Source organism: Mycetomoellerius zeteki, unplaced genomic scaffold (genome assembly GCF_001594055.1).
Source record: "Mycetomoellerius zeteki isolate Tzet28-1 unplaced genomic scaffold, Tzet1.0 scaffold44, whole genome shotgun sequence".
In the NCBI taxonomy this organism is placed as follows: domain Eukaryota; kingdom Metazoa; phylum Arthropoda; class Insecta; order Hymenoptera; family Formicidae; genus Mycetomoellerius; species Mycetomoellerius zeteki.
This window is the reverse complement of record NW_017257435.1, coordinates 118,195-143,405: the sequence shown is the minus strand read 5'-3', so window position 1 is coordinate 143,405 and position 25,211 is coordinate 118,195. Positions and strand designations below refer to the sequence as shown.

Here is a 25,211-nt window from a genome sequence, read left to right as displayed (position 1 = left end):
GCTTCACTTTCATATTGTACATTAAGGTACACCTAGGATAAATTAACTTAAATATTATAAACTTATTTTGCAAAGTGTTAGATTGTTATATTTACTGTTAATAACTTAATTACGCAAGGTGTAAAAGTAAGGGATATGTATAATGACTACTATTTAATACGACGCAACAAATTTAAACGCTAATTGAATTTATAGTACTATAGCATTTATACGCTCGATTGTTAATACTCGGATTAGATATTTAATATATAATCAACGTGTTATTAGTAATTCTACATGTGTACTATAATAATTCATACTGTAATACGCTTAAATGTCATATACTTCTATTCCTGAATATAATACGTCAGTCTGAGTTTGCCAGTTTTATATATATATATAAAATCCAGCAATAAGTCTAGATAACTTACGGAACAGTCATTGTTCGTCTTCCTCGAAAAAGTATCGGTGTCTTACGGCTTGAGCTGCAGTTATACGACTATGAGGATTAAACATGAGCATGTTCTTTATTAAATCTAATCCATCTTCATTGAGATCTGGTATTATTAGACTGAGAGGTCTCGGATGTCTGTATGGAAAAGCATTCCAATTGAGCGATACATTCTCCGGCCATTCTTCCTGTGACGGAGTACCCAAAACTCTAAAATAAAAAAACCAAAAAAAAATATATATAGCATAAAGAAATATTAGAAAATACAAAGTTTATTCTGAAAACAAAGAATCAAAAGTATAACTCACTGGAAAATCCTGTCCAGTTGATCACCTTCACTAGTACCTGGGAATAACGGTTCCAATTTGCAAAGTTCTGCTAGTATGCATCCGACAGACCAAACATCTACAGGAGTAGCATAGGAACATCCTAAAAGTACTTCGGGTGCTCGATACCATTGGGTTACAACCTAGACAGAACATCACAAGGTTTTCTTAATTGCGATATTAAATGATACAGGATCATAAAAAGTTGCTCATTTTCTTTGAATCGCATGCACTGACATATTATCACTTATTTAATAATATTCCAAAATTAAAGTTAAAATAAAATTATAAATACATATACTATATGTATAAATAAATAAGCATAAATAAAAATAATGATCAAATAATGATAATAGTAATAACAATATTTGTGATCAAGAAGTGTGTAATTTGTAATACTTAATATCTAACACGTACCACGGAAGTTAATCTCATTTCAAAACCGTACGTCTTAGCCAGACCAAAATCCGCGATCTTGATTCTCCCTTCCCGCGTTACTAGAAGATTTTGCGGCTTCAAGTCCCTATGTATTATTCTATGGCTATGTAGGAACTCCACTCCGCAGAGTATCTCTTTCAACATTTGCCTCACAAGATGCGGTGGGATGCTCGATCGAGGCGAGCTATTCCGATAATGAGCTATGTACGAAGCGAGATCTCTTTCTACGTGTTCGAACACCAACCAAAAGGTGATATCGCGTTCCGGTCTTTCAAATGTATCCTCATCCGATGATACATCAAGATAATCTCCTCCTTGGCAGATATCCAATAATCTGACCTGGATAACAAAGAATAAATATATAAGATATGTACCTATACCTACAATATAGTATTAATTAATGAATAAAAGATTCTGTTTATGATAGTTTATAACGAAATGCAGAATATTGAAGATCAGTATTTATATAATACGTAATTAATAATGGAAATTATATTTTGATTAAAAGATGCTTACAATATGTGGGTGCTCGTATTGCTCGAGCGACTTCAAGGCAGCAATTTCTCTTACTGTGGATGGAGGCAGACCATCCTCCGTCAAATGTATCCTGACTCTCTTAAGCGCTACGGTTTGACCACTATTCTTATCTGTAGCTTTGTACACTGTCCCGTAAGCGCCATTCCCGATAACGGATAAATTCTCGAACGACGCTCGTTCACGCAGCAAGAAACTTCGTGTCGTCGTCTCTTCTAATCCTCTTCCAGAAGGAGCAGAGAGCTCACCCCGATCGCTGTACTTCATTACAATGGATTTTAACGTCTTGAGCTGCCCTTCTCTCGATGTACTCGGGATCGCTTCCGTTGAGGTCAATGCGATATCACTCTCTTGTCTGGGGAGATCCGGATCTGTTTGAGACGATTGTTTAGTCGATTCCGAGGACGTTTCACTGATTAAAACCGATTGCTTCGATGTTGTTGCCTGTTCTGTAACATCTGAGAGTTGTTTGTCTCCTTCCGAAACGATCTCTGTCTGTGCAGATATCTCACTCGCGCTCAATGTCTCGGTACTTTCCACTTCTGTGTGCTTTTCTTCAGACGAATCGGATGAAGTTTCGGATTGCTTGGGCCTTTTGGAGGCAGTCGGCGTCGATAAATCTGGTTCGAGCTTTGTGCTCGAACGTCGTGACCTACCAGCCATCACAACATCTCGACTTCTACCTGAAATAAAATTTGTTTTTGTTATTGACAGAAATAATAAAATTAAGAAGTAAGGAAACAATAATTTCTTGGAAAAGGAAACAAGAAAACTTTGATTTCAATTTTAATTTCTCAAAGGCAGTATTTCTAAAATATCTTTAAAGAATTTTGCGTTAAAATGACAACAAATAAGAACATATTTTTGCACACAAAAATTTAAAGTTATATTTATAAAATTAAAAGTAATAATGCAAATAAATAATGTAGATTAAGAATTTTTAATCGAATTGGAACATTTTCAGAAATACTAAAAAAGTTTACTTTTTTTTAGAATTATATATATACTATATATATATAAATTCTATAGAAAAAATGTAGACTTTCTCGGCACTTCAAAAGTGTATCAATTTGTATTAAAAAATTTGAGAAATTTTTTACAAAATTATAAAATTTCTTAGAAAATTCTAAAATTTACATAAAAATTCTGAAAAATTATATAAACAATTTTGAGAAAAATTTTCATCAAGATTTTCTTCAATGCAAATTATAAATAAATAATAATAATAATAAGCAAAAACTAATAGCTAAATCCGAATCTTACAATTAGTAACGGGTTTTACTTCCGCTCGCTGATGATTATCTACGAGTTCCTCGACAGATTCATATCAAGATCTATGCGAAAAATACGCAAGGGGACGAGATGCAACAGCGCGGATATCGTGGCGCGTGCATGCGTGTTTGTACAGTCGCGCCTACGACACACGGGTTCGCGTCGTGAAGCAGATAGACACGGGACAGGCTCGTTTCTCTCTTTTGCTTGCGTTTTATTAAAATTTCGAGACGGTACCACAAGCAGGACGTGCGATCATGGCAAGCCGTCTGCTACGCGACATCTGCATCGACACCTGCGCTCGTATAATAGCCCGCTATGCCGGCCTCATCGTCGGCTTTCCGGAACATCTTGTGAACGCAAGGGAAGCTCTAAACCCCACCAGGGGTCCTTGCCCTTTGTTTTCTTCGCTCGGGTCCAGCAATAGTAATTGATTGTGAGATAAATATATCAAACCGTGGCACTGTCACCTCAAAAGTGAAACTCCACAAAAGAAGAAAAAATATATGTATATCAGTCCTATCTCATTGGATTATTAAGCCGTTTTTATTACGACTCTCATACGGAAAAAATGATTTTGCTGAAAATCTAAAAATTTAGGTAAATACAGATCTGAAAATAAATTTTATTGGACTATCAAAATAATTATGTAGAACACTCAAGTCGATAAAAATGTCAAAACTGTTTGTATTGCTCATCACGTTTCAATTTCTTACGTAATTATTTTAATAGTCCAACAAAATTATTTTCAAATATAGCTAAATTTTTAGATACTTCAGCAAAACTGTCCTTTCCATACAGAAGCTTGCAGCAATATTGCTACAACGTTGCAATGTTATTACAATATTACTGGAACTTTGCAATGTTGTTGCAATATTGCTGGAATGATCTGTACTGTATGGGTCATTTCCGACAACATCTAATATGGCAAGCTATTTTTTTTAATTCGAAATTCACAATAGATCTCGATCGCAAGCTATGTAAACTGCAAACTATTGATTATAAATGATGCGTGTCTCTTGATACGGATGCCTGAATTTTGTTGCTGCCATACGGAAGTGTGATGATGAGTTAAATAAAAGAGGAAGCTGGAGACATTAGGCCAAAGAGATATGAAATTACGATAGAAAAGATCCGTATGGCATAATTCAAATGATTTAAATAGCCGGATGCCGAAAAAAGGCACCCGCTTTCATTCAGAGGAAATAATAAACTATACTGTTATCACTTCGTAATTTCTTTGTGGCACATGGCCGCCGTTAGATGTTAGTTGTGGGAAAAGTCAACAGGGTACAGATAATCCAACGTCATTTGATTTAATATCAAAATACATTCTTTTATGTTACGAGGAAAAATCCTTAAACTTATACGTTTAGTCAAATAATGATCGTATTAATAAAATATTTTCTGTATTATGTTAACAACAGACGTAACGTCGAATATTGGTTTACGAAAAGAATGATTATGCTGAAGTATTTAAAAAAGTATTTAAAAATTTAGACAGTACAAATGTGAAAATAATTTTGTTGGACTATCAAAATAATTATGTAGGACCAAAAAAAAACTCTAGTTGTTAGAATATCAAAACTTCTTACAGCATTGCTCGTCATGAGTTTCCTAATAATTATTTTGATGGTCTAACAAAATTATTTTCAGATCTGTATCTGTACTTAAATTTTTAGATACTTTAGTAAAATCGTTTTTTCCGTATACTTTCGGAGGAGAACGCTCCGCAAACGGATGTACTCTCACGGCTTTGATTAAATTCTTCTATCAACTTCCTCTTACGATAAGAAATTCTAACTAGAAAAGCCGAGCGGAAGGAAGGAAGAAGTGAATGAACGAAGGAACGAAACTGACTTTTATATCGCGAGAAATTTTTTTGTTTGCAATGTCTGACATCGAGAAAAAAGAACAAAACGGGATGCTCGTAGGCGTAAATTTTAAAGGAGTGCATTGTGGAAAAATTCCGAGTGAGATGTGTCGCAAAATGAAAGAAACGAAAGAGAAAAAAAGGGAAATATATGGGCGATTCAGGGAACTGGAGAAAAACATGTCCTCGTTCTGGAGGCGATTAACAACTTTGTATGTACAGAACGCGTTTCCATACGGCATTATCTCGAGACCACCTTCCTGGAAGAGGCAGATGTTTCTATACGGTTTCGTTAGACACCAAGAAGAAGAAACAGTGAAGTCGATGAAGCGTAGTTTAGCAACATTTAAGAAAAAAAAACACATTTCAAGAAAATAGAGGCATATTACTTAGTCTGTTTTTATAATTACTTTTCGTTCATTTCTAATAAAAATAAACGAAAAGTAATTATAAAACAGACTAACAAGGAAAGGGACGCAACTGTCCCCCTCCGATTTTAATAAGCTTTTAATATGCTTTTAAAACTATAAAAAATTTTTTTTAATTATTTATTTGTAAGAATTATTTATTTATAAAGAAAAAAATTTTTTTTCTTTATAATTATATTTCTAAAGTACTCTTAATGCCATTCAATTTTCATTATGAAAATTTTTTTCTATCTTTTACAGTTCTGGCGATATTCGCTTCGAAAGAGAAAAACCGATTTTCTTTTAAAGGGAACTTTCGCCCTCTAAAAGTGCGTATGGACACGTATAAAAAAATACGTGTCGCGCTTATTTTTGTCTGGAGAATAACATATTAAAAGCTCATTAAAATTGGAGGGAGACAGTTGCGTCCCTTTCCTTGTAAGTAATATGCCTCCATCTTCTTGAATGTGTAGGTATTTTTTCTTAAATATTACGAAACTACGCTTTCTATTAGTAGATGCAATGGTGCGCCAACAACTTTTTTCGCTGGTAATATAATATAATACACTTGTAAATATATGTCTGCACATTCTGCATATTTTGGAACACATAGAGGAGACTGAAGGAAATATTACTCATTTTATCACCATGTATTTTTTTATTAATTCAAATAGATAATGGTAATCGTACAAAGAATATGCGTTCTGTTTCTCTCACAAAGTCTCTAAAATTATTAAGAACACGATTGTTAAGAACGTTCGGTATTTTACGTTTTCACTGCAAAGAATTTACAACACAAAATCACAATATTTATTGCTGCAACAATTTTCACATAATTTTCAATAAATCCATCATGGTTTCCAAAAGTTGCCGTTTATGTTGTAAAATATTGTATACCAGTAAAAATTCGCAACTAATATTCTTTGGGTATTTTTAGTTGAATAATAGACATCTTTTCCCTTCTTTTCGAGAGGTCTTCCTTTTATTGTCTTTAAATTCTTTTCTCATGCAACCCTTGGTAAAATATAATGTTCTTCTATATATGTATTGTTACATCAAGTGTCACGTAAAAAGGACGAAAATAGCCCAACAAAGTTGACGTAGTAGATAAGCGGTTGGGACGCGGGAAAACTGATAACTTGAGAAGTCTTCGTGCTAGATAAACAACCGTACGCGAAAGAGGATGTCCAATGGAGTACAAAAAGATGTTTAACTGATTCTTGACTTAACCGTCTAAACCGAGACGCACTGACATATAGACTCGAGACTACGATATGTGAAATCGCGCAATGCTTGTTTTATTGTTAGAAAAACATGACTTCCGCTGGCAAATTAGATAACGTAAGAACTTTCGAACGTCAGAATGTTGAGTTACTCAATCTTCTTATCATATTACTCGACAAAGTACACTCGATGGTACACACGCGCGCGGACTCAGCAGAATTTCCGTATAGATAAATAAAAAATTGAAAAAAAGATGCAAAAGCAGGCAACGTTCAGATTTATATACGACAACGTTTTATTTTAAATTTCAGAATAAAACATTAACATTTAAATACTGCGAGATAGACATTAAAAGAAAGAAAATAATAAACAACGTAATTAAAAAAAAAGGAAGAAAACAAGGATATTAAAAAATTGCGTTTATTAGAAAAGTGTCGCTTAAACTTCTTTAGTCTCTCGTCCTAATTTTTGTATATTTCGAGAAAAAGATAAAGTGAACACATGCTATTAATGATGTTCTCAGTAAATTATAGCGTCGGGTTACCCCATAGGAAAATCATTTCTTATTATTTAGAGTATCATCAAAATTTTACGTCGCACGATTGCCTGCGGCTTTCGTAAAGTTACACGTGTCACGATTGTTTACGCACTACGTAGTGCGTGGCGTAAATAGCATAACGCGTAAATCATGCGTCGCCTCAATTGCAATATAATTGAAGGCATATTTACGGCTTGTTGTTTGCAAAGTCGAGCATCAACGCACGTAGATCTACGTTGGATGAATGAACGATTATATGTGATTAAAGTACTGTGCGTCATTAATTCATCATGACCGGATAGGTGGAGTAATTAAACTCGAAACCTCTCTTACAATTAGATCTCGACAAATACCGCGTTTTATTGAAATAATGTGTGTTATCTTTTTAAAGTGATTCTCGAGATCGCGTCTATTAACTTTAGGATGCACAAAAGAGGTCAATCACTCTAAATGCAAGTCATCGATTATCTTATCTCAATCCGGGCATCCGCGCTACAACTTCGAGAATAAAAATAAAAAAGTACATAAGATTAATCTTTCATATATATCACAGAATAAATGTAAAATTTTTATTTTAAATTGCACGATTTAATTAAATCTTGCAATTAAAAAAGTGATCACAAATGTAAAATGAGTACTCAAATAAATTCGTGAAGTTTGAGTCACAAAGTTATGCATTTCAGTGTATTAAAAACATTGTTATATTTTTTAAATTGAAAATGTTATTCATCATGTTGAAATACGATAAGTATATCGCTTTCTTCAGAAGTGACTGAAAAAATTAAGTTTTCCAGAAAAAGGAAAAGACTATTTTTCAACCTAAGAGAAAATTATTGACTAATAAAATTGTCAAAAATAAATATTCTTAACACAATCAAGTGTTATTTTTGTTCTTTTTAACAAATTTCCTTTTAAAAATTAAAATCAACTTTTTGTTGCGACCATTTTTACAGTTTCTTTTTAAATTATTCTTTTTGAATTCTAACAATTTTTTATTTTTTTTTACAAAGTTAAGTTAGTTCGCTTTTAATGATTGATCGCACAATACATATTTACTTGATTCATTCGTGGTAATAATTAAAAAATCATTTTTTTAGTTGTATCATTTTTTAAACATAAAGGAAGCGATCTTCTCGATGAAAAATAACATATCAACTTGTAATTGTTAATTGGAAATATCAGAAAGTCTCATAGAAAAAGAGATTATTACATTGTTATACGTATATTATGATTATTATATTAGAAAATCAAATGGAATATTATTTGAATTTGAATAATCGGCATTCTCTCCCTCAATAAAATTGTCGACAAAATATGCCGTTCTTCGTGCGGGGAAAACTTCACCGCGGAGGAACGCCGTGACGGTCTAATTAGAAACTCGAATAATTTATGAGTGGCGCGTCGTCCTATTCAATTAAGAACGCTGAAAATACATCTTTGACGGTATTCTGGGGCCTCGTTTGCTACGCTAGACTACCGAACCGAGTAAACAGGGCGTCGCTGCTTCTAGATTATCCGCAGGATTGACACTACTATGTACTCAAGTCTTTCACACAAACACTTGCTCGACGCTCTCATTCACTTCTATTTCTAGAACGAAAAATCGAGGATAAGGAGAATACTACGAGAGTACATATATTCAGTATCGTATATCGCATCAACGATATTCAGGAAGCTGAATATGATCCACCTTCCATAAAAAAATATCCGTTCTAGAAATTAATTTTCGTTATATCGTTCAATGATTTTACTGTTTAAAATTAATATATTTTTTTTGTAAAGGTAATTGGTGTAATTTATGTAACAAAAAGTTAATGGTTTAAACAAAAATTTTTAATTCTTAAAAAAATTCTTAAAAAAATTCTTTGTTTTTTAACAATAATAAGATTGAAAGACCGCTAATGTTAAACATAATAATTTTAAATTAAGAAGCGCCATAACGGTCAGAACGTTAAGATGTTGAACTATTGTAAATTCATTTAAATGAATTAATTTCAGAAATGATAATTGCGTGCCGATATGGTTGTCGGACTTTCAACGCAATCAAATCTGAAAATATTAATAATCCCCCCAAATTCCCCAACTTAAAAACTGTAATAAAACTTATTGCGAAAAATAATGCCTCGGCCGGGAGTCGAACCCGGATCTCTTGCATTCCGTGCGAGCGTCCTAAGCCTTTAGACTACCGAGACTTCTTTGTTTTTTAATTAATTCATAATAATTTTTTTTATGTATAACATACATTTGTTATATATACAATAAAATATATTTTATTATATAATAGATTTATTAATTTTTAAATTATACATATAAATATTTGATACTTTATATAAAATTTAATTTTATTATTTTCTTAAAATTCATGATTTCAAAAAATTGGACTATAGTTATTACTTTCAAAATAAATAGAGTTTATTTTTATTCTAAGCTATTCATTGGAATGTTTACTAGAATTTTTATAAATGAAAGATTTGTAGATGACAATTACTGGTTACGAATAATTTTGTATATCAAGTTTTGTAATTATTGATTGACATCTAAAGTTCATATAAATATACAGGTTATCTACAAATGTGCAAGTTCAGTGACGCCTTATCGTGGAAGAATCATCATATTTCTTAGATATAAAACTGCAAGTGTTGCACTTATGTGTCAGAATATGTAGATTTGAATGAGCATGAATGCGATACGTTCATCTTCTCGGAATACTGCTCAGCATAAATTATTCATTTAGAGTTGGAATGAGCTAACTAACAGAATTATCTTCTACGCTAAAATCTTCTACGCGTTTCATTGTCGAGTAATATGCGCGTCAATAATGTGTTAAGATGCGAAGAAAATAAATCGTTGAATTATTTTGATATTTGGATGAGCCGACTCAATTCTTTAGTAATTTATTAAAATTAATTTATCGTTTTTTCATTCACATTAATTAATATATTAATTTTTAAAACGCATTATTTCTTTTAAGTCGCCTCTCAAACAATAAAAATGCACAAAACTTTTCGAAAATTTATCTACACGATGAAACGATATCTAGCTTCTCTAAGGGTTCAGATTCTCACCCGAGTACCCCAAGTATCATTTTATCCTCAACATTCGGTTTAACTTTCGGTAAATCACAAAGATAAAACGATACTTGGGTACGACACTCAGGTGGGGATCTGAATATAGCCGAGGATTCCGTGTTAACGGTCACGTGGTTTCTCTACGCGTTACTCTACGCACACCGTTCGTAAACAAGAGGGACGCACAATGGCGGCGAGAGTAGAGCAAACCAACCCCGTTACCGAGCTGTCGCTTCTTGTCTTATCTTCACACATGTTGAAGCATTTCACACACTCGTCCTGCGTTTCACAGATATGCTATCCGTAATCCATCGAAATGCATTTCTCACGATGAATATTACGAAACACGGTGATAAATGAAGACCGTATACTTTGCGCGAGGAGAGAGAGAGAAGTGGAAATTATTCTTTAGACTTTGGATATAGATTCGATCCCTACGTCTTTCGAAAATTATGCGCATTAAATGATATACGGCAAAATAAAATAATATGAAAATTTATAACAAAATGCGTTTGATGATATTTAATATCAGTTGTTTATACTCTGAGAAATACAAAAAAAATTCATAAAGTTAAACTAATAAACCAACTAAAAAGTAACATAACATCAATGTTATAATTTTACACCTAACGATGTAACTGTTAATTATAACATTGATGTTGTTACTGTCAATTGATATTTACTGGAAATTAGATATCGAAGTTATAACGTCTAAAGCTATAATGCACAATTCTCAAGAGAAAAACTTATTTTCGTATCGCAATTTACAAACAAAACATTTCGATACTTTCATTTACAGATCACATTCTTTTTCACTGCAGGAAATCTGTCGGATTATATCCATGCGTTGAAGTTCTTATTATCCATGATTTAGCATTCAAATCGTGACTATTAGACAAGAGTCTACGAACAACCCGATCGTTTTTGACATTGTGGAATCTTCGTTCATCAGCGAGATCAACAAGAAAGTCCATTTAAATCTCTGTGACTCTCACGCGTGATTTTTCATTGGAGTCCCGTGGAGAAGCGATTGGCGAACATTCGCCACGAATCAGCTCGTCCAATCGTTGCGCGAATTTTGGTGCCGGTGGCTTCACACGCGAGATAGGTACACTGTGGGATCCCCCGCGTTGGCCGCCAACGCAAAGAGAAGAAAACTACCGAAACCGGCCGCTCATATTTCACCGTGAGCTCTCCTTTCGAGAGGTAATGGGAAGCACGACTTGTCTTTCTCTTTTTTTTTCTTACTCTTTCTTTCTTCCTCTTGAAAGTCCGGCGTCTTTCACGTTCCAGCAACCCCAAATCCCGCATTCCGCACTTACCTACCTACCGACGCTGAGGTGCTGACCTCCTGCGAGAGGAGCGAAACAGCGGAAACCCGTGACGCTGCGCTCCACAGAAAGCGACGAAGAAGAAGAGGATGAAGATGAAGATGATGATGAAGTCGGTGAAGATGACGAGTGCACGCAAAAGCAAGAGAACGACAAGAGTCGGACGGACGGATAAATGGACGCCGCGCGCGAGAGATACAATAGACAATACAACCGAAACTGTATGCACGGCCCAGGCGCACGCCGGAAATGGTATTAACGAATGCCCCGGCGTACGCACTCGCTCGTAAGCACTCGCGCGAGACACAACGGGGTTATGAGCTGCACACAGGAGGCGACGACACGTCACGCGCACACCAGCCCGTTCGCCACTCACAACCACGGCCGCCGCGCGGCCGACGAATCGTCAGGCTGTATCCGGCGTTGAGGCGGCATGAGATCCGACACAGGCCGTGCTGTGGGTCAGGCTGTAGAGAACAACCGAGTCTCGCCACGCCGGTCTCAACGGATCCGATCAGTTGACGGCAGGCCCTCGAGCGGGTTGGCCGGTTTCCGAAGGGATTGTTCGCGGCTCTTTCTCTATGCAGTGCCCCCCCCTCTCTCTCTCTCTCTCTCTCTCTCTCTCTTTCTACCGCTGCCGTCCTATTTTCCAGCTCAAGCCACGATCGGATTACCGGAGAGTAAGCGCACTCCATTGCTCCAAAAAACAGGGGAAGGAAAGAGGGGATAACTGCGAAGATAACTCGAAACTTTGAAGCTTTGAACTTACTTGCATTTAGAGTGGATACGGTTTTATGTTGGTACCTCAATCCTAAGTTAGTTCTAATCAAATTGAATAAAATATTCCGTAAGTGCTGTACTCTTCGTTGAATGATCGTATACAGACTGTCATATTTTGCACTGTTGAGATATTTATCTAATTGTAAGTTTTTACAAAGTTTATTATTAATATATTAGAAAGTGGAAAATATCGAATCTTCTTTGGATTATACATATATCTCAATTTAAATGACCGAAGAGCGTAATTTAATATCAGGATAAGTGTATTTAAATGTTGCAGATTTCTGTACCCTTGAATTACACAAGGAGAATTGTGTTGACACATGATGCTATTTATAGATACACGTCTTTCGCGAGCGAACGTGGACTCGTGTAATCAATAGAGATGATATTTTCAATCTTTCGCGATTAATGAATTATAGGCACCAAATCTAATCGGTAATTTGTAATTGTCGTTACGTGTTCGTTACGTCAATAATTTTACAAATAACACACTGACGCGTAAGAAACTGATTGAAGCCTGCGCATGATCGATCCGTGGTCTATTTAATTTGCTAAACACTAATGTCACTACATACTATATGTTATATATGTATATTATATGAAGTAGGTATAAATATATATACATATATATAAACAATAAAACTATATAAGCAACAAAATTATATATATTATGTATGTATAATTATATATATATATGTGTGTGTGTATATGTGTGTGTATTAAAATAATATATAACAGCAATAAAAACTATTATCATTTATGTGTGTGTGTGTGTGTGTGATTTATCTACCAGAATTTATGTGTAAAAATATTTACATCAGAAGAAATTAATAAATTTTCTTTCGTTTTATTTTTGAAAAAGAATATTTTAAATCTCATATATATGTTTGGAGCTTATTTAATATTAATAATTTTAGGAAAATATTTGTTTTTAAATATATTCTTCTTTTTCGTTAATATTGCATTCTTTTCTTACATTATGTTCCAATCGAAATAAGTAAAAAAACTGACAGAAGGGAGAGAAAGAGAAAACAAACTCATAATACTGAAGAGCAAACAGAGTCGATATTCGCCCGTATATACTTACATATTTATGGCCGCAGTAAGTGATCCCTAAAGCGGACGGCGCGTCGTTTAAATAGGCTTTACAAGCGGCGAAGAACGTGTAATTTTTCGTCATCTCGCGGAACCCTAGTTTGGGAGGCGCTGGCTGGGAGAGAAAGGGAGGCACGCCGCTGTTTCGAAGACCCAGGGTCTCGTGAATCGTGTTTCGGAAGGACGAGACGCGCGCCAGAGCCGATGTATACGGTGGCTCGTTCGTGTTACTGAATGACCGCGCACGCGATACGCCATGGATTTATATGAACGGAGGAAGATTACAATTTCCCAGAGATACGTGGAAACGCATGACGTTTTGATGTGCAGTAGTATCTGTCTACGGTAAAGGAATGTGATTCATGACGTTCAATGAGCTATCCCGGAGTAACACGTCACTCGATTGAAGTTTAAAGTATTAGTCGGGGGCGATTCTTGGACGGTGTCCAAGAGTATTGAATGATGTCGGATTCTCTTCTGGGAAAACGCAACTTTACGATCGCGGAAATGCAGATTACAAACGTTCCGGAAAGCGAACCATTTGTCAAATCTATCGATTATTCTCAGTATTATTTCTTCTACCGTGAGAATTTGAAAATTATATGTATATTAATAAATGAAGTGTGCAATATGTTTTGATGAAAATGAAATTAACATTAAGAAATACGTATGCAATATCTCAGAATATACAGGGTGTCTGATAATAAGTGTAATACTACTTATGAAATGAGTTGAACTGAATAAAAAACATCCTGTACTATTTGATGATTCTTGTAATTAATTAATAAATATCTGCGAATGAACTTACATCCGTGCGATTCAGCAACAAAAGACATAAAAAATGTTAATCTACATTTTAAAATGGTCTCATCTGTGCAACGTTATTGTAATAAAAATGAGTAGGCGTTATGCATCGTTTTCTGCGTTGACTCCTAACGCCTACATGTTTTTATTATTGGTTTTCAAACTTCGGGAGTCTTTACTAGGTGCGTTCGACATTGCAAATCGGAGGCATCCGTTTGCTCTTTCACCTCGCAAATCGTTCGGCAACTCGTATCTTTCTGCTACATGTCATCTCATTTGCGTTCGGTATTAACATTTCTAGAGCTAATCGAGCTCCTCAATCCACTCTGGATTCAAAGATCGAGCTCGTAGAGCTAATGCAAGTTTTCGCGCCTAAATTAAATTCATAATCTTTTTAGAGGTCCTGGTCGGCGCGCGCGTTCGCCAAGCTTCGCCCGAATCTCTTCCACGCAGTTGAAATGGGTTACTCGTAAGTAACGCTACAAATTCTCTGCATTAAAAATAAATACTCTGCTAAAACAGTGAATTTGTGTTTTTAAAACAGTGAACCACTGCTGTGACAGATTTCCTAACCTGAATAGTTGTCGACTTTAATGATTGATATCTCAATTCTCAGGGCAGAGCGACACTTTTTTCTTGTCAAATCTTTATTTTTACGCGAAAACGCACCGATTGAGTGCATTTTTATCAAAATTTGAGGCGGCCGGGATCTTCTAAACATTGCTACCTATAATCTTAAATGACGTTAAATGACAGCTCTGTATCGTTCGGACACGTTCGGAATTAATTTTTGGTACTCGGTTTGCTCGAAGATCACGTGATCAAGCTCACCATCTGCTAGCTCGCATCTCAGATTTACATTACCGAACGCACCTACTGTGATTAAGTTATTATATAAGTTAGTAACTCTTTGACAATCAACAACTTGATTCTTTCCGCAAGTTCCATTCAGAAAATAGAGTACTTTCCCATCATAATGCGACGCCGCCCGATTATTGATGAATACAGAGAACGATTACTATCGCGGGGATTTATATGTACGTTTATTCATTCTAGGATCATGAATATCTCGTAATTGTCATTGTTCCGCGAATGATGGTAAAGTTCTGTCGAGTATATGCAAATATTAGCATTTAGTCTGAAGACATGCACAGGTAATGTGAAACGCTTTACGTTTGCCAATGATTGAAAAATATCATGAATCTTTAAAGTATTGTCTAATGTATTATTGTTTTCTGAGTCATGCCTTATATGTATAATGAATAATTTACAGTAAATAATTTGCGAGATAGACTTTGTATTAGTTGAAGCTATACATTATGAAGTACACTGCGCGGTTATGAGTTGTCTAAATAAAATTTTGTCTAAATGAGGTTATAATAATAACGAACATTTCATTTCGATGTTACTTTTCAACCTGCCACATAGGAGTAAGTGAGAGTCGCTCGTTCATTATAGTCATTGTTTATTATAGTCACTCGATCATTATAGTCACTAGTTCATTTTATATTCCATCGCGACATTAAGAGGATCCTAAAGCCGTCTGTATTATTGACTAAATCGTAATTTTTGTATAACAAATACTTTTTTCCTCTTTCACAGATTCTCTCTCTCTCTCTCTCTCTCTCTCTCTCTCTCTCTCTCTCTCTCTCTCTCTCTCTCTCTCTCTCTCTCTCTCTCTCTCTCTCTCTCTCTCAAAAATCCTTTTCCAGGATTAAAGTATACACATTAATACGTGTTTGTGAGGTGGAGTTTATACCGAAAACGATAAAAAATTTTTCTTAAGAGGGGGGGGGATCCTAAAGCCGTTTGTATTACCGACTAAATCGTAATTTTTGTATAACAAATACTTTTTTCCTCTTTCACAGATTCTCTCTCTCTCTCTCTCTCTCTCTCTCTCTCTCTCTCTCTCTCTCAAAAATCCTTTTCCAGGATTAAAGTATACACATTAATACGTGTTTGTGAGGTGGAGTTTATACCGAAAACGATAAAAAATTTCGAAATTGAAATCTTAAGAAAAATTTTTTGTCGTTCTCGGCATAAACTCCACTTCACAAACACGTATTAATGTGTATACTTTAATTCTGGAAAAAGATTTTTGAGAGAGAGAGAGAGAGAGAGAGAGAGAGAGAGAATCTGTGAAAGAGAAAAAAGTATTTGTTTGATTTAGAGTTGATAATACAGACGGCTTTAGGATTCCCTTAAACGATCAGAACTGTTCGCCATAACTGCAAGACGGGACTTTGGTATCGTCACGCTGGCCGGAGTCACATGCATATTCCCGGGAAAATTAGCGACGCGACATTACACATTCGTCATCCTGCGCCTGACACTATCACCAAGGGAAGTAAAGGAAGTGCGGCGGTTTCGACGACCGCGCGCGGAATAACCAGGACCTCTCGTCCGTTATTTCAACATCCGCGTCGTCGTAAAAAAAAATCGGAGGTCTGTCGTGTCGCGCCGGATCTCGCCGCGCTTTCACGAGAGTCCTATCAAAGGAAAGGGCCGCCGAGAGGAATCCTGATGTACAGTCTATGGAGAGGGTGCACTGAAATGTCTCTCTCATAAGATCTTCCGGAATATCTTTTGCCAGAGCGTATATAAATACATTAGCGATATACGGGGCTGTTGCGTCGAATAATTTAAAAAAGCGATAATCTTTTATATATATTTAAATATAATTATCGCTTTTAAATATATATGTCTACATACATATATATATAGTATATGTGTGTGTTTGTGTGTGTGTGTGAAGAGAGACCGGGGAGTTCAACAGCCGCGTTAGCATGCGGAGGATGCGCGGCGGTTATGCGCTTTGAAGACGAAAAGAGTCGGGATGACGGTCGGTTACGACCCTTCACAGACCGCTTTGCTAAATAAAGATTATTTACAATAGCGCCGTTCTCTGCGATCCACCAGTGCCAGTGAATGATTTTAAATAAGCAGAAAGCAGATATGATAAGAATCAAAATATGTAGCTTAGTATTCGAAAGATAATTCACAGACTTGTGAGTCATATTACGATTACGGTTTTATCGACGCGACAGTATTGATGTGCGATTTCAACACGAAAAATAATAAGATTATTGTTTTGTTTATTACATTACATAATTAGCCGCCAAGGCTGAACGAAGTTTAACCCTCTACTGGCAAATAGGGTCTTTAAAGACATCATCGATATTTATTGTATTAATTTTGATGAATAAATTTAAATTTACAAAAAATAAGCAAAACACAATTCAACTTCTAAGATGGTAAAAATTCGTTGAAGCTTTGACAGATATATTAGAATTTTTCAGATTTTTATATAATCCGGAACAATAAAAAATTTCCTCTGTTTCTCAATCGCTGACAGAAGAGTTAGAATTTATGTTGCCGGTGAAGGGTTACGAAATTTGTTTTAATTCCGCTGCGAAATAAGACATTATCCACTCGAAAATAGGGGACACGAGATTCCCATGGCATTCTAGTCGGCGCCGACGCGACAAGGCAGACATCTCGCGCTAAACGTTTTACCATTCTAACCACTCGTCTTTATCAGTAGCACAAACACGTGATAAATCTCTTAATCAAGCTGCTATATTTACAGACACCCAATTCTATCTCGAAATAAAAGCGAGATAATATGCGTATTATCTTCACACCTCCGCGATGCATGTTTGCACGGAACTTTCGAGATTCAATATAAAAAAAATACTCCGTCTATACCGTTTTTATCAAGATCAATCGCGTTTGACGAATTTCCTCTGCGATCGACGGTACATACATTTTGCGAGATGCACATAGGACGAAGGCGATGTAAAAAGAAAGGAGCAAGGTAAACAAAAGAACGCACCAGTGCAGCTTCACTGCATCCCCGGATGCGCTCGGCGCGGCGGCGAGACAATAACGCAGGACCACGTGTTTGGCGTTGGACGCATCCGCAGGGCGGGTGGCAGACGTTCCTGGCGAACCCGTCGATCGTCATCACGGCCGTCATCACCGCCCGTCGTCGTCGTCGCTGAAGGCGGCGCCAGGTAGTGAGGACCCTGCGCTTCTCCTCGCGGCGGGGCCCTCTTTCGTGGCCTTCTCTTTCTCACGCGGCGCTGCGACGAGCGTGTTGCGCGCTCCGAGACATGAATGGAATGCTTCCTCCGGCGGGCGATGCACGCGAGAGACGGCTACGGGTCTGGGTCTGGAATGGAATGGGCAGAAAGGCTCCAGCACGGGTCTGGCCCAGGAGTGGGGCCGACGATCGCCGGGCCCTTTGCAGGGCTCGACTTAACGTCAGGGCTGTAGCTATCTTTTGTGTCGAATCATAAGTTTAAGCGTGACTGTGCTGTATCAAAAACGTTGGAAACAGAATTTTTCTAATAGACACAATTGTAAGAGTAATATAACATAAATAAATGTAATATAACACATGATGTACATGGTATACAACAGTTACATTGTTCAGTGCGAAATTATGACATTAATGTTATGTTACTTTTAATTGGTGTTGACTGAATTGTTGTCGAGTTAAGTAATAAAATAACGAGAACATGAAGAAAATAAGATGTTGGAGTGTTAAAACTTGATCGCGAACGTAATGATAGAATCGATGGATATCTTCTTTTTTTTATTTGAATCATAGTATTTAAATCGACTTTTTTTTATTGGATTATAGGATTTCAATTCAATGTGCATGTAATATTTTTTTATTCTTTATCGTGGTAAACAATTTGTTTTAATAAATAAGTCGACGAAGGATACCCGATTGCTAAACTATAAGTCATTTTTAATCGAGCATATATAATCGTTGCGTTTTTTTAAAAATATTTCTTTATCAAATGCAGCACTATTCTAGCAATCCCTTTTAGAACAGCAGACGTTATTATTCGTCGACGAGCCAAATATATCGGCAGATTAAAGGAGAACCTTCGCTAATTTTCGAGGTTTATGATAGAACGTTTCTTCAGCTTGGAATTCCGCAGCACTTTGATCGCTTTTTTATACTAAAGTATGTATTTTATGACACGGCTGTGAAGGAATCACCAGTGAAACGCGCAAGATATAGGTACAATATTTAATTGGGCTTGTATTTCTGTTAGCTTCACTTGTGTTCGAATTTCCGGCGTAAGAAAGTATGTCGTTGTACTCTCTATACGTGATCAGAATTCGTAGTGGTAAGGGCAAGGCGTTCTGCGTCGAAGGTATAGGGTTAAAGAATCCGATATGCGTCGCGTTATTGATTGACCTAAATGTACATTTCATTTCTCATCGATAGTCTGACTCAAATGTTTTTTTTTATTCGTTTTGCTGGCAGTCATAATTGAAAATATTATTAATAACAATACTTTATTTTTTAACGTAAAATATTTAAACGTAATCTTGTAAAAATGTATGTTTCATAGAAATATTAAAAGTAGTATAATTTTAATACAAAACGTGTAATTAAAGAAACGACATCTAATCAACCTGTTTATGTGGCTAAATTGCTTGATCTCTTTCAAAACAAACGGTATTCATATTAACGTATACACTTAGTAAATAATAAATAAAATTTGGGTCAAATTTAATATTTTTTGTTTAACTTTATTGTTTTAGTTAATTGAGAGCAGTGGCGATCTATAGGAATGATTAAAAGTAATTCAAATTGGACATAATTTAATTAATATTATGAATTTAACAGTATGACTCAAGTTCTTTAATCTGCAATTAAAAACACGCTATAAATGGTTAAGAAGATTACTGTTGTATCTATGAATGACTAACGTTGCATCCATTAATGATTAAGAGACTTTTCATACTCGTCATTTGGTTATTCGAGCAGCTTGCGCGGAATTATCCCGCGTGACGAACCAGTGATGCATCTAACGCCGCCCGTTTCTATAAGTGCAGTAACGCAGTGACGCATACTGCAACCAGATGACGTATGAATCAATGACCATTATTGTCGCCCAACGAGCTGCTGAACTTCACACTGTTTCGCGGCTACAAATCGAAAAGGCGATTGACAATCAATTGAAATCCAAATAAGAGCGAGTAGAAGATATTTCTTTGTTACTTGTCTTTACGAATTATTAGTATCATTATTATGATTTTTCTTATTATCAATCAACAAAATAAAATATATTTACAAATAACAGTTTATAAATCTTGAATAATTTTTTTGTGTAAGAAAAAGAAAGCTTTTTTAAATGTATTTTGGAGCGTTGAGTTCTAATCTGTCGCCAGAAAAATTTTATCATGTCAAATTTTTAAGATATAGCGTTTTTTTCCAAATAATGTGAGTGCGACAAGTGATGAGAAAGGCTATTTTATTTATCACAATTAGCTAAATAACCGAACAAATAGTTTCCGCAGTGATTAAACGTGAAAATATATCCGGATGCTTTTAAACAAAATGTTTCTATTAGTAAAATTTAGTAATAAATGAGAGATGTTATCAGTATTAGGGCGAAGACATGCTAGGCGATTATTGGATTCTAATATGTGAATTCGATCCAAATTCATATAAAAAACAAAAATTAAACGCTCAACTTTTAAATGCTCACTTTTAATTTGTTTTTTATTTCAATAAAATTTCATTATATATTTAAAATATATATTTTTAAACCTCGAAAACCAAATCTAATGAAAATATTTCGATGACAGATTCGGTTGAGTGTTGAAAATTATTCTAGAAATAATTCTCATACATATATTCTTACATAAAACCTTAAATTAGTATAATTAATTTTATATCCTCATTTAATCAATTAGTACAATTAATTTTAAATGCTCATTTTTTGCGTGATCCTTTCAGTTTTATTATTGTTTTAAGAAGCACAATGAGAAATTCGCCATTATTGAGAATATTGCGTCTCGTAGCTAGGATAATTAAAGCAAAGAGAATTAGATAGTGAGTCCTTTAATCTTCATAGTAATGGATGATGCTATACGTAACACATTCCACGTAGAAAATACCTGGCGACTGTAGAGAGGGATTGAGTTCCGTTATGTGCCGTATAATGAGGACCCGGTGTACCGACAAAGTAACTATTTTTTTTGTTGCAATAGGTTCTCATTAAATTATTCAAGCCACTTAGAAGGAGAACGCACATTTTACTTGTAGATCGTTTCTGAGAATGCACACAGTGGGAATGTGGATTTATTGTGTATTTTGTTTTTGAATGGAATTAATTTTCAATTTAATCTTCAAATCTATCGTTTTCATTTAATCAACAATTAGAAATTGAAGAAATCTTAATATACTATCTTAATATAGAAAAGTGTAGTAAAGAAGTATATAATTCTTGATCGATACAAATTATTCTCAAGTATTTTATTTATCACAATTAGTTAAATAACCGAACAAATAGTTTCCGCAATGATTAAACGTGAAAATATATCAGGATGCTTTCAAACAAAAATAATCAAGAAGATAATGCTGTTAGGCAGTCTTGACGTTGCACTAAGGAACACCTGGAGGCCATCTACACCTGGTTGCTCATAGAGCTTCTTTCATCGCATTTCAACGTAGTATTTCGAGAGGGACAGAGACAGCACAATGAACTGACTGTACGTTGTAGTCCTGGGAACACGTCGATATACACTTCAGCTTCTTATCGATGTGCTGAAATATCGCTTCAGCATTTTTGTTTCACGTTGTGTTGCAAATAAATTCTTGTGGATTATTCGTGAAACTGAATCAACTAAAACTTGAGATGTACGATTTTGCGATATATTGCAAGCGTCGCGATTTTCATTTTTTGAATAGTAGTGCGATATGTAACTGGCTTTTAATCGCAAAATCGCGATTTAAAATCGCGCCTGAGGTTAATATGCTATATCTGTTCTTTAATTCTTTTAAGTCTTACAAACAATTCGCGCAGTAAGAAACCGATATAATTTTCTATTTCGTGAAGGATTCTTTTTTTTGAAAACGTATTCCGAATTTTAATAGGGATTTTTTAATGTTATTATATTTAAAAAAATGCTTTTGTATTTGTTGCGTTCTAATAATTAATATTTTTTATTATTCAGCTGTCACTGTTCTAAACTTACCAAAGATTTTTAATACGATAAAAATGGATTGTTGAACAAATGTATATATTATTATATATACATATAAAAATCACGATAATATATCGCATTTACTGCAATTTTTAAGAAAGATCGAAATTGCGATGCATAATTTCGAAAATCGCATGTTCCTAACTAAAACACGGTGTTATTCATCAAAATATCACGCTAAAAAATATAAAACTTAGCCAAGTATATCTCGCTTTGAAGAATGGAGAGCCAGGCAGAATGTCAGCGAGCACATCGAGTTGAGATAAAAAATATATCCGTATATTGTATGCAGCATAGAGCAGAAAATTCATTTCGTGAAGTAAAAAAAACCATCTGGATTACCCGCCCGCACTCACTTCTAGTGTGACCTTGCACCTATCTCGCCAACATACACCAATTTGACACGAGGCCGAGTGTGCTCGTTGGCACTGCCGGTGTTTTCCTATGCAACGTACACGAATAGGACGCGGTTAGTGGTTCCTTTATTTTCGTTCCAGCGCGGACCGAACAATGGGGGATCTAAATTGGGCAAAAACCAGTCCGGCGTCTAGTTTGGTGAGGTCGGAGGCATTCTGGTGCACAGTGGGACCAGGAGCAGCGCCAGGGGGTTAGTGTAAGAGGCAGGAAAGGAGATGAAAAGAGATGAAGAGAGAAGGAAAAGGAGAGGGAGGCATGTCGATAGTCTCACAATGCAGCCAAGTCGCACAAAGCGACCGGGTAGGATCTGCGATCGATCCAGTCGAGACCGTTCTGAATGTCCTCGGAACTCGCGAGCGACCGGCTTTGTGGATAAAAGTGGCAATTAACACAGCGACAGTGAAAGAATGTTCCATGCCTATGCCATCCGGTTAGTTCGTTGCACCCTCAGTCAGTTATGACACACGAAATTTATTTTATTTTTTTACCTTTTCTTCCCACTTTTTTTTTGTAACCGTGAAATTGTTTCCCAATATGATGTTCACGGTATCGTTTTTTTTCGGCTCGCAGCTCGCGTCAATGCAGCCGTTCCTGGAAGAATATACTATCCGGGTTGGTCGACGTTTAGGGATGGACGTGTCGGAATGTGGATCTTTTCGGAAGGAGGATGTGCTGGACGGAGCATGTGAGCTATGTGTGTCGGAAACAGCAGATATCTTCGACAAAGATTATTCGTCAAATTGATTATGTCAGAAATGATAAGCGGCAATTTACAAAATTAATATATTATTCAAAATGAGCTGTGATTCGTAAATACTAACGCTTAATAGTCACAACAATGAAGATAGATGAATTAATTCGAAATCGAATTTATGTATTATGATTCCTAAAAAAAACGAAAATTATTAGAAAGTATAATGTATAGACTATCACTTCTATTACGTGATACATTTGACAGCTTTATAATATAACTCTAGAAAAAATCTGTTTTTAATTTTATTTAAAAAATATATAAAGGATTAACATAAATACATGAGATGTGATCCTAAATACATTTAACGCGAAATACTGAAAGAATGATTTTACTGAAATATCTAAAAATATACAGATTTGAAAATAATTTTGATAAACATATTTATGTAGAAAACTCAAGCATGATGAACAATACTGCAAAAATTTTAATATTCTAGTAACCAACTTGAGTGCTCCTACATAATTATTTTGATAGTCCAATAAAATTATTTTCATATTTGTAGCTAAATTCTTAGATACTTTAACAAACCCGTTCTTTCTGTGTATGCAGTATATTTAAAAAAAATAAAAGTGATATAATAAAATACGCGTTGATTTTTTTTTATTTTGTTCGATTTAATTAAACATGCATTCCATCCTCTTTATTTCATTTTAGAGACCACTAATTATCAGCGTCCAACAAGACCGCGTTCTTCTACGGCCTCTTAATTCTCTTTTTCGTTTTCTTTTTTTTACTTGATAGCTTCGTCTGGTTACTCATCTTGCACTTGTCTTATTTTCTTCCATGTCCGGATGTTCGTTTTGGCTATCATCGACATGACGCTTAAAACGTCGACAGTAATTGTGCGCCTGACGCAGATGACAACGTCGTTTATGCTCCTCTCGTCTCGATTGAGCGTAATAAAATAAAATTTTGACGTCCAACCAATCTTTTACGATCTATCACATCGATATTGCAAGCCGAATTATCCTAGCTAACATTATTTATAATCAAAATTATTTATGACAATGTCATACATTTTTAAACATATTACATTTTCTAAAAATAAATGTAAATAAAAGTATTAATTAATTATTTCTCTCAAAGATTTTTTCAAATGTAAAATGTTATTTGGATATAAAGATTATATTATTGTAATCCTTTGTTGTATATATATTTTTGTGGCTGTTGATAGTAGGTTATATATAAATAAAATTATTTAAAAAGTACATTTTTTGTATCAAGTATATACTTAATAGAGTTTACATGTTTATATATACATACTAGTATATCCATTGATATCCACTGATGGTAGACAAGAAATTCAACTTGTCAGTTGAGTCGAGCTTCTAATGTATTTCGATATGTTAATATAATATCTATACATTTGATATATGTATATATATCAAGTTAATATGAAAACATATCAATGTATTTCATATCTTTGTTATTGTTTGAAATAAATAATTAAAAATAATATTTACTTCATCTTTAATTATCTCAAAGATTATAATCGTTTTTATATATATTGATTGAACGTAAACTTCCTAATTGAAATATTTTTTATATTAGGAAGTTTACGTTCAATCAATATACATATATAAAAACGATTATAATCTTTGAGATAATTAAAGATGAAGTAAATATTATTTTTAATTATTTATTTCAAACAATAACAAAGATATGAAATACATTGATATGTTTTCATATTAACTTGATATATATACATATATCAAATGTATAGATATTATATTAACATATCGATAGACATTAATTAGCTATATCTATGAAATTACAATGTTTTTACAAAATAGAAATACACATGTCAATGTGTTTCACAAATTATTTTATATACATACATATATATGCATGTATTTTATATATGTATATTTTAACTTTTTAAATAAAACAAGATTACT

At 34.8% G+C, this 25,211-nt stretch overlaps 1 protein-coding gene across 6 annotated transcripts; it reads right to left on the bottom strand.

Annotated features, from left to right (window-relative positions):
- Window positions 1-219: 219 nt before the first annotated feature.
- On the bottom strand, window positions 220-18,232 carry LOC108726824 (cyclin-dependent kinase 4). 6 transcript variants are annotated; one of them, XM_018454594.1, is made up of 5 exons: window positions 17,959-18,232; window positions 1,711-2,411; window positions 1,174-1,533; window positions 739-899; window positions 220-640 (listed from the first exon to the last, which is right to left on the bottom strand). In XM_018454594.1, exons 2-5 carry the CDS (start codon window positions 2,389-2,391, stop codon window positions 418-420), a joined length of 1,425 nt encoding a protein of 474 aa, XP_018310096.1. In that variant the 5' UTR covers window positions 2,392-2,411; window positions 17,959-18,232; the 3' UTR covers window positions 220-417. The 6 variants fall into 6 exon arrangements, with proteins under 6 accessions (XP_018310096.1, XP_018310099.1, XP_018310097.1 ...); XM_018454597.1 differs by lacking the exon at window positions 17,959-18,232 and adding an exon at window positions 13,312-13,742; XM_018454595.1 differs by lacking the exon at window positions 17,959-18,232 and adding an exon at window positions 11,433-11,740.
- Between the last annotated feature and the right edge of the window lie 6,979 nt (window positions 18,233-25,211).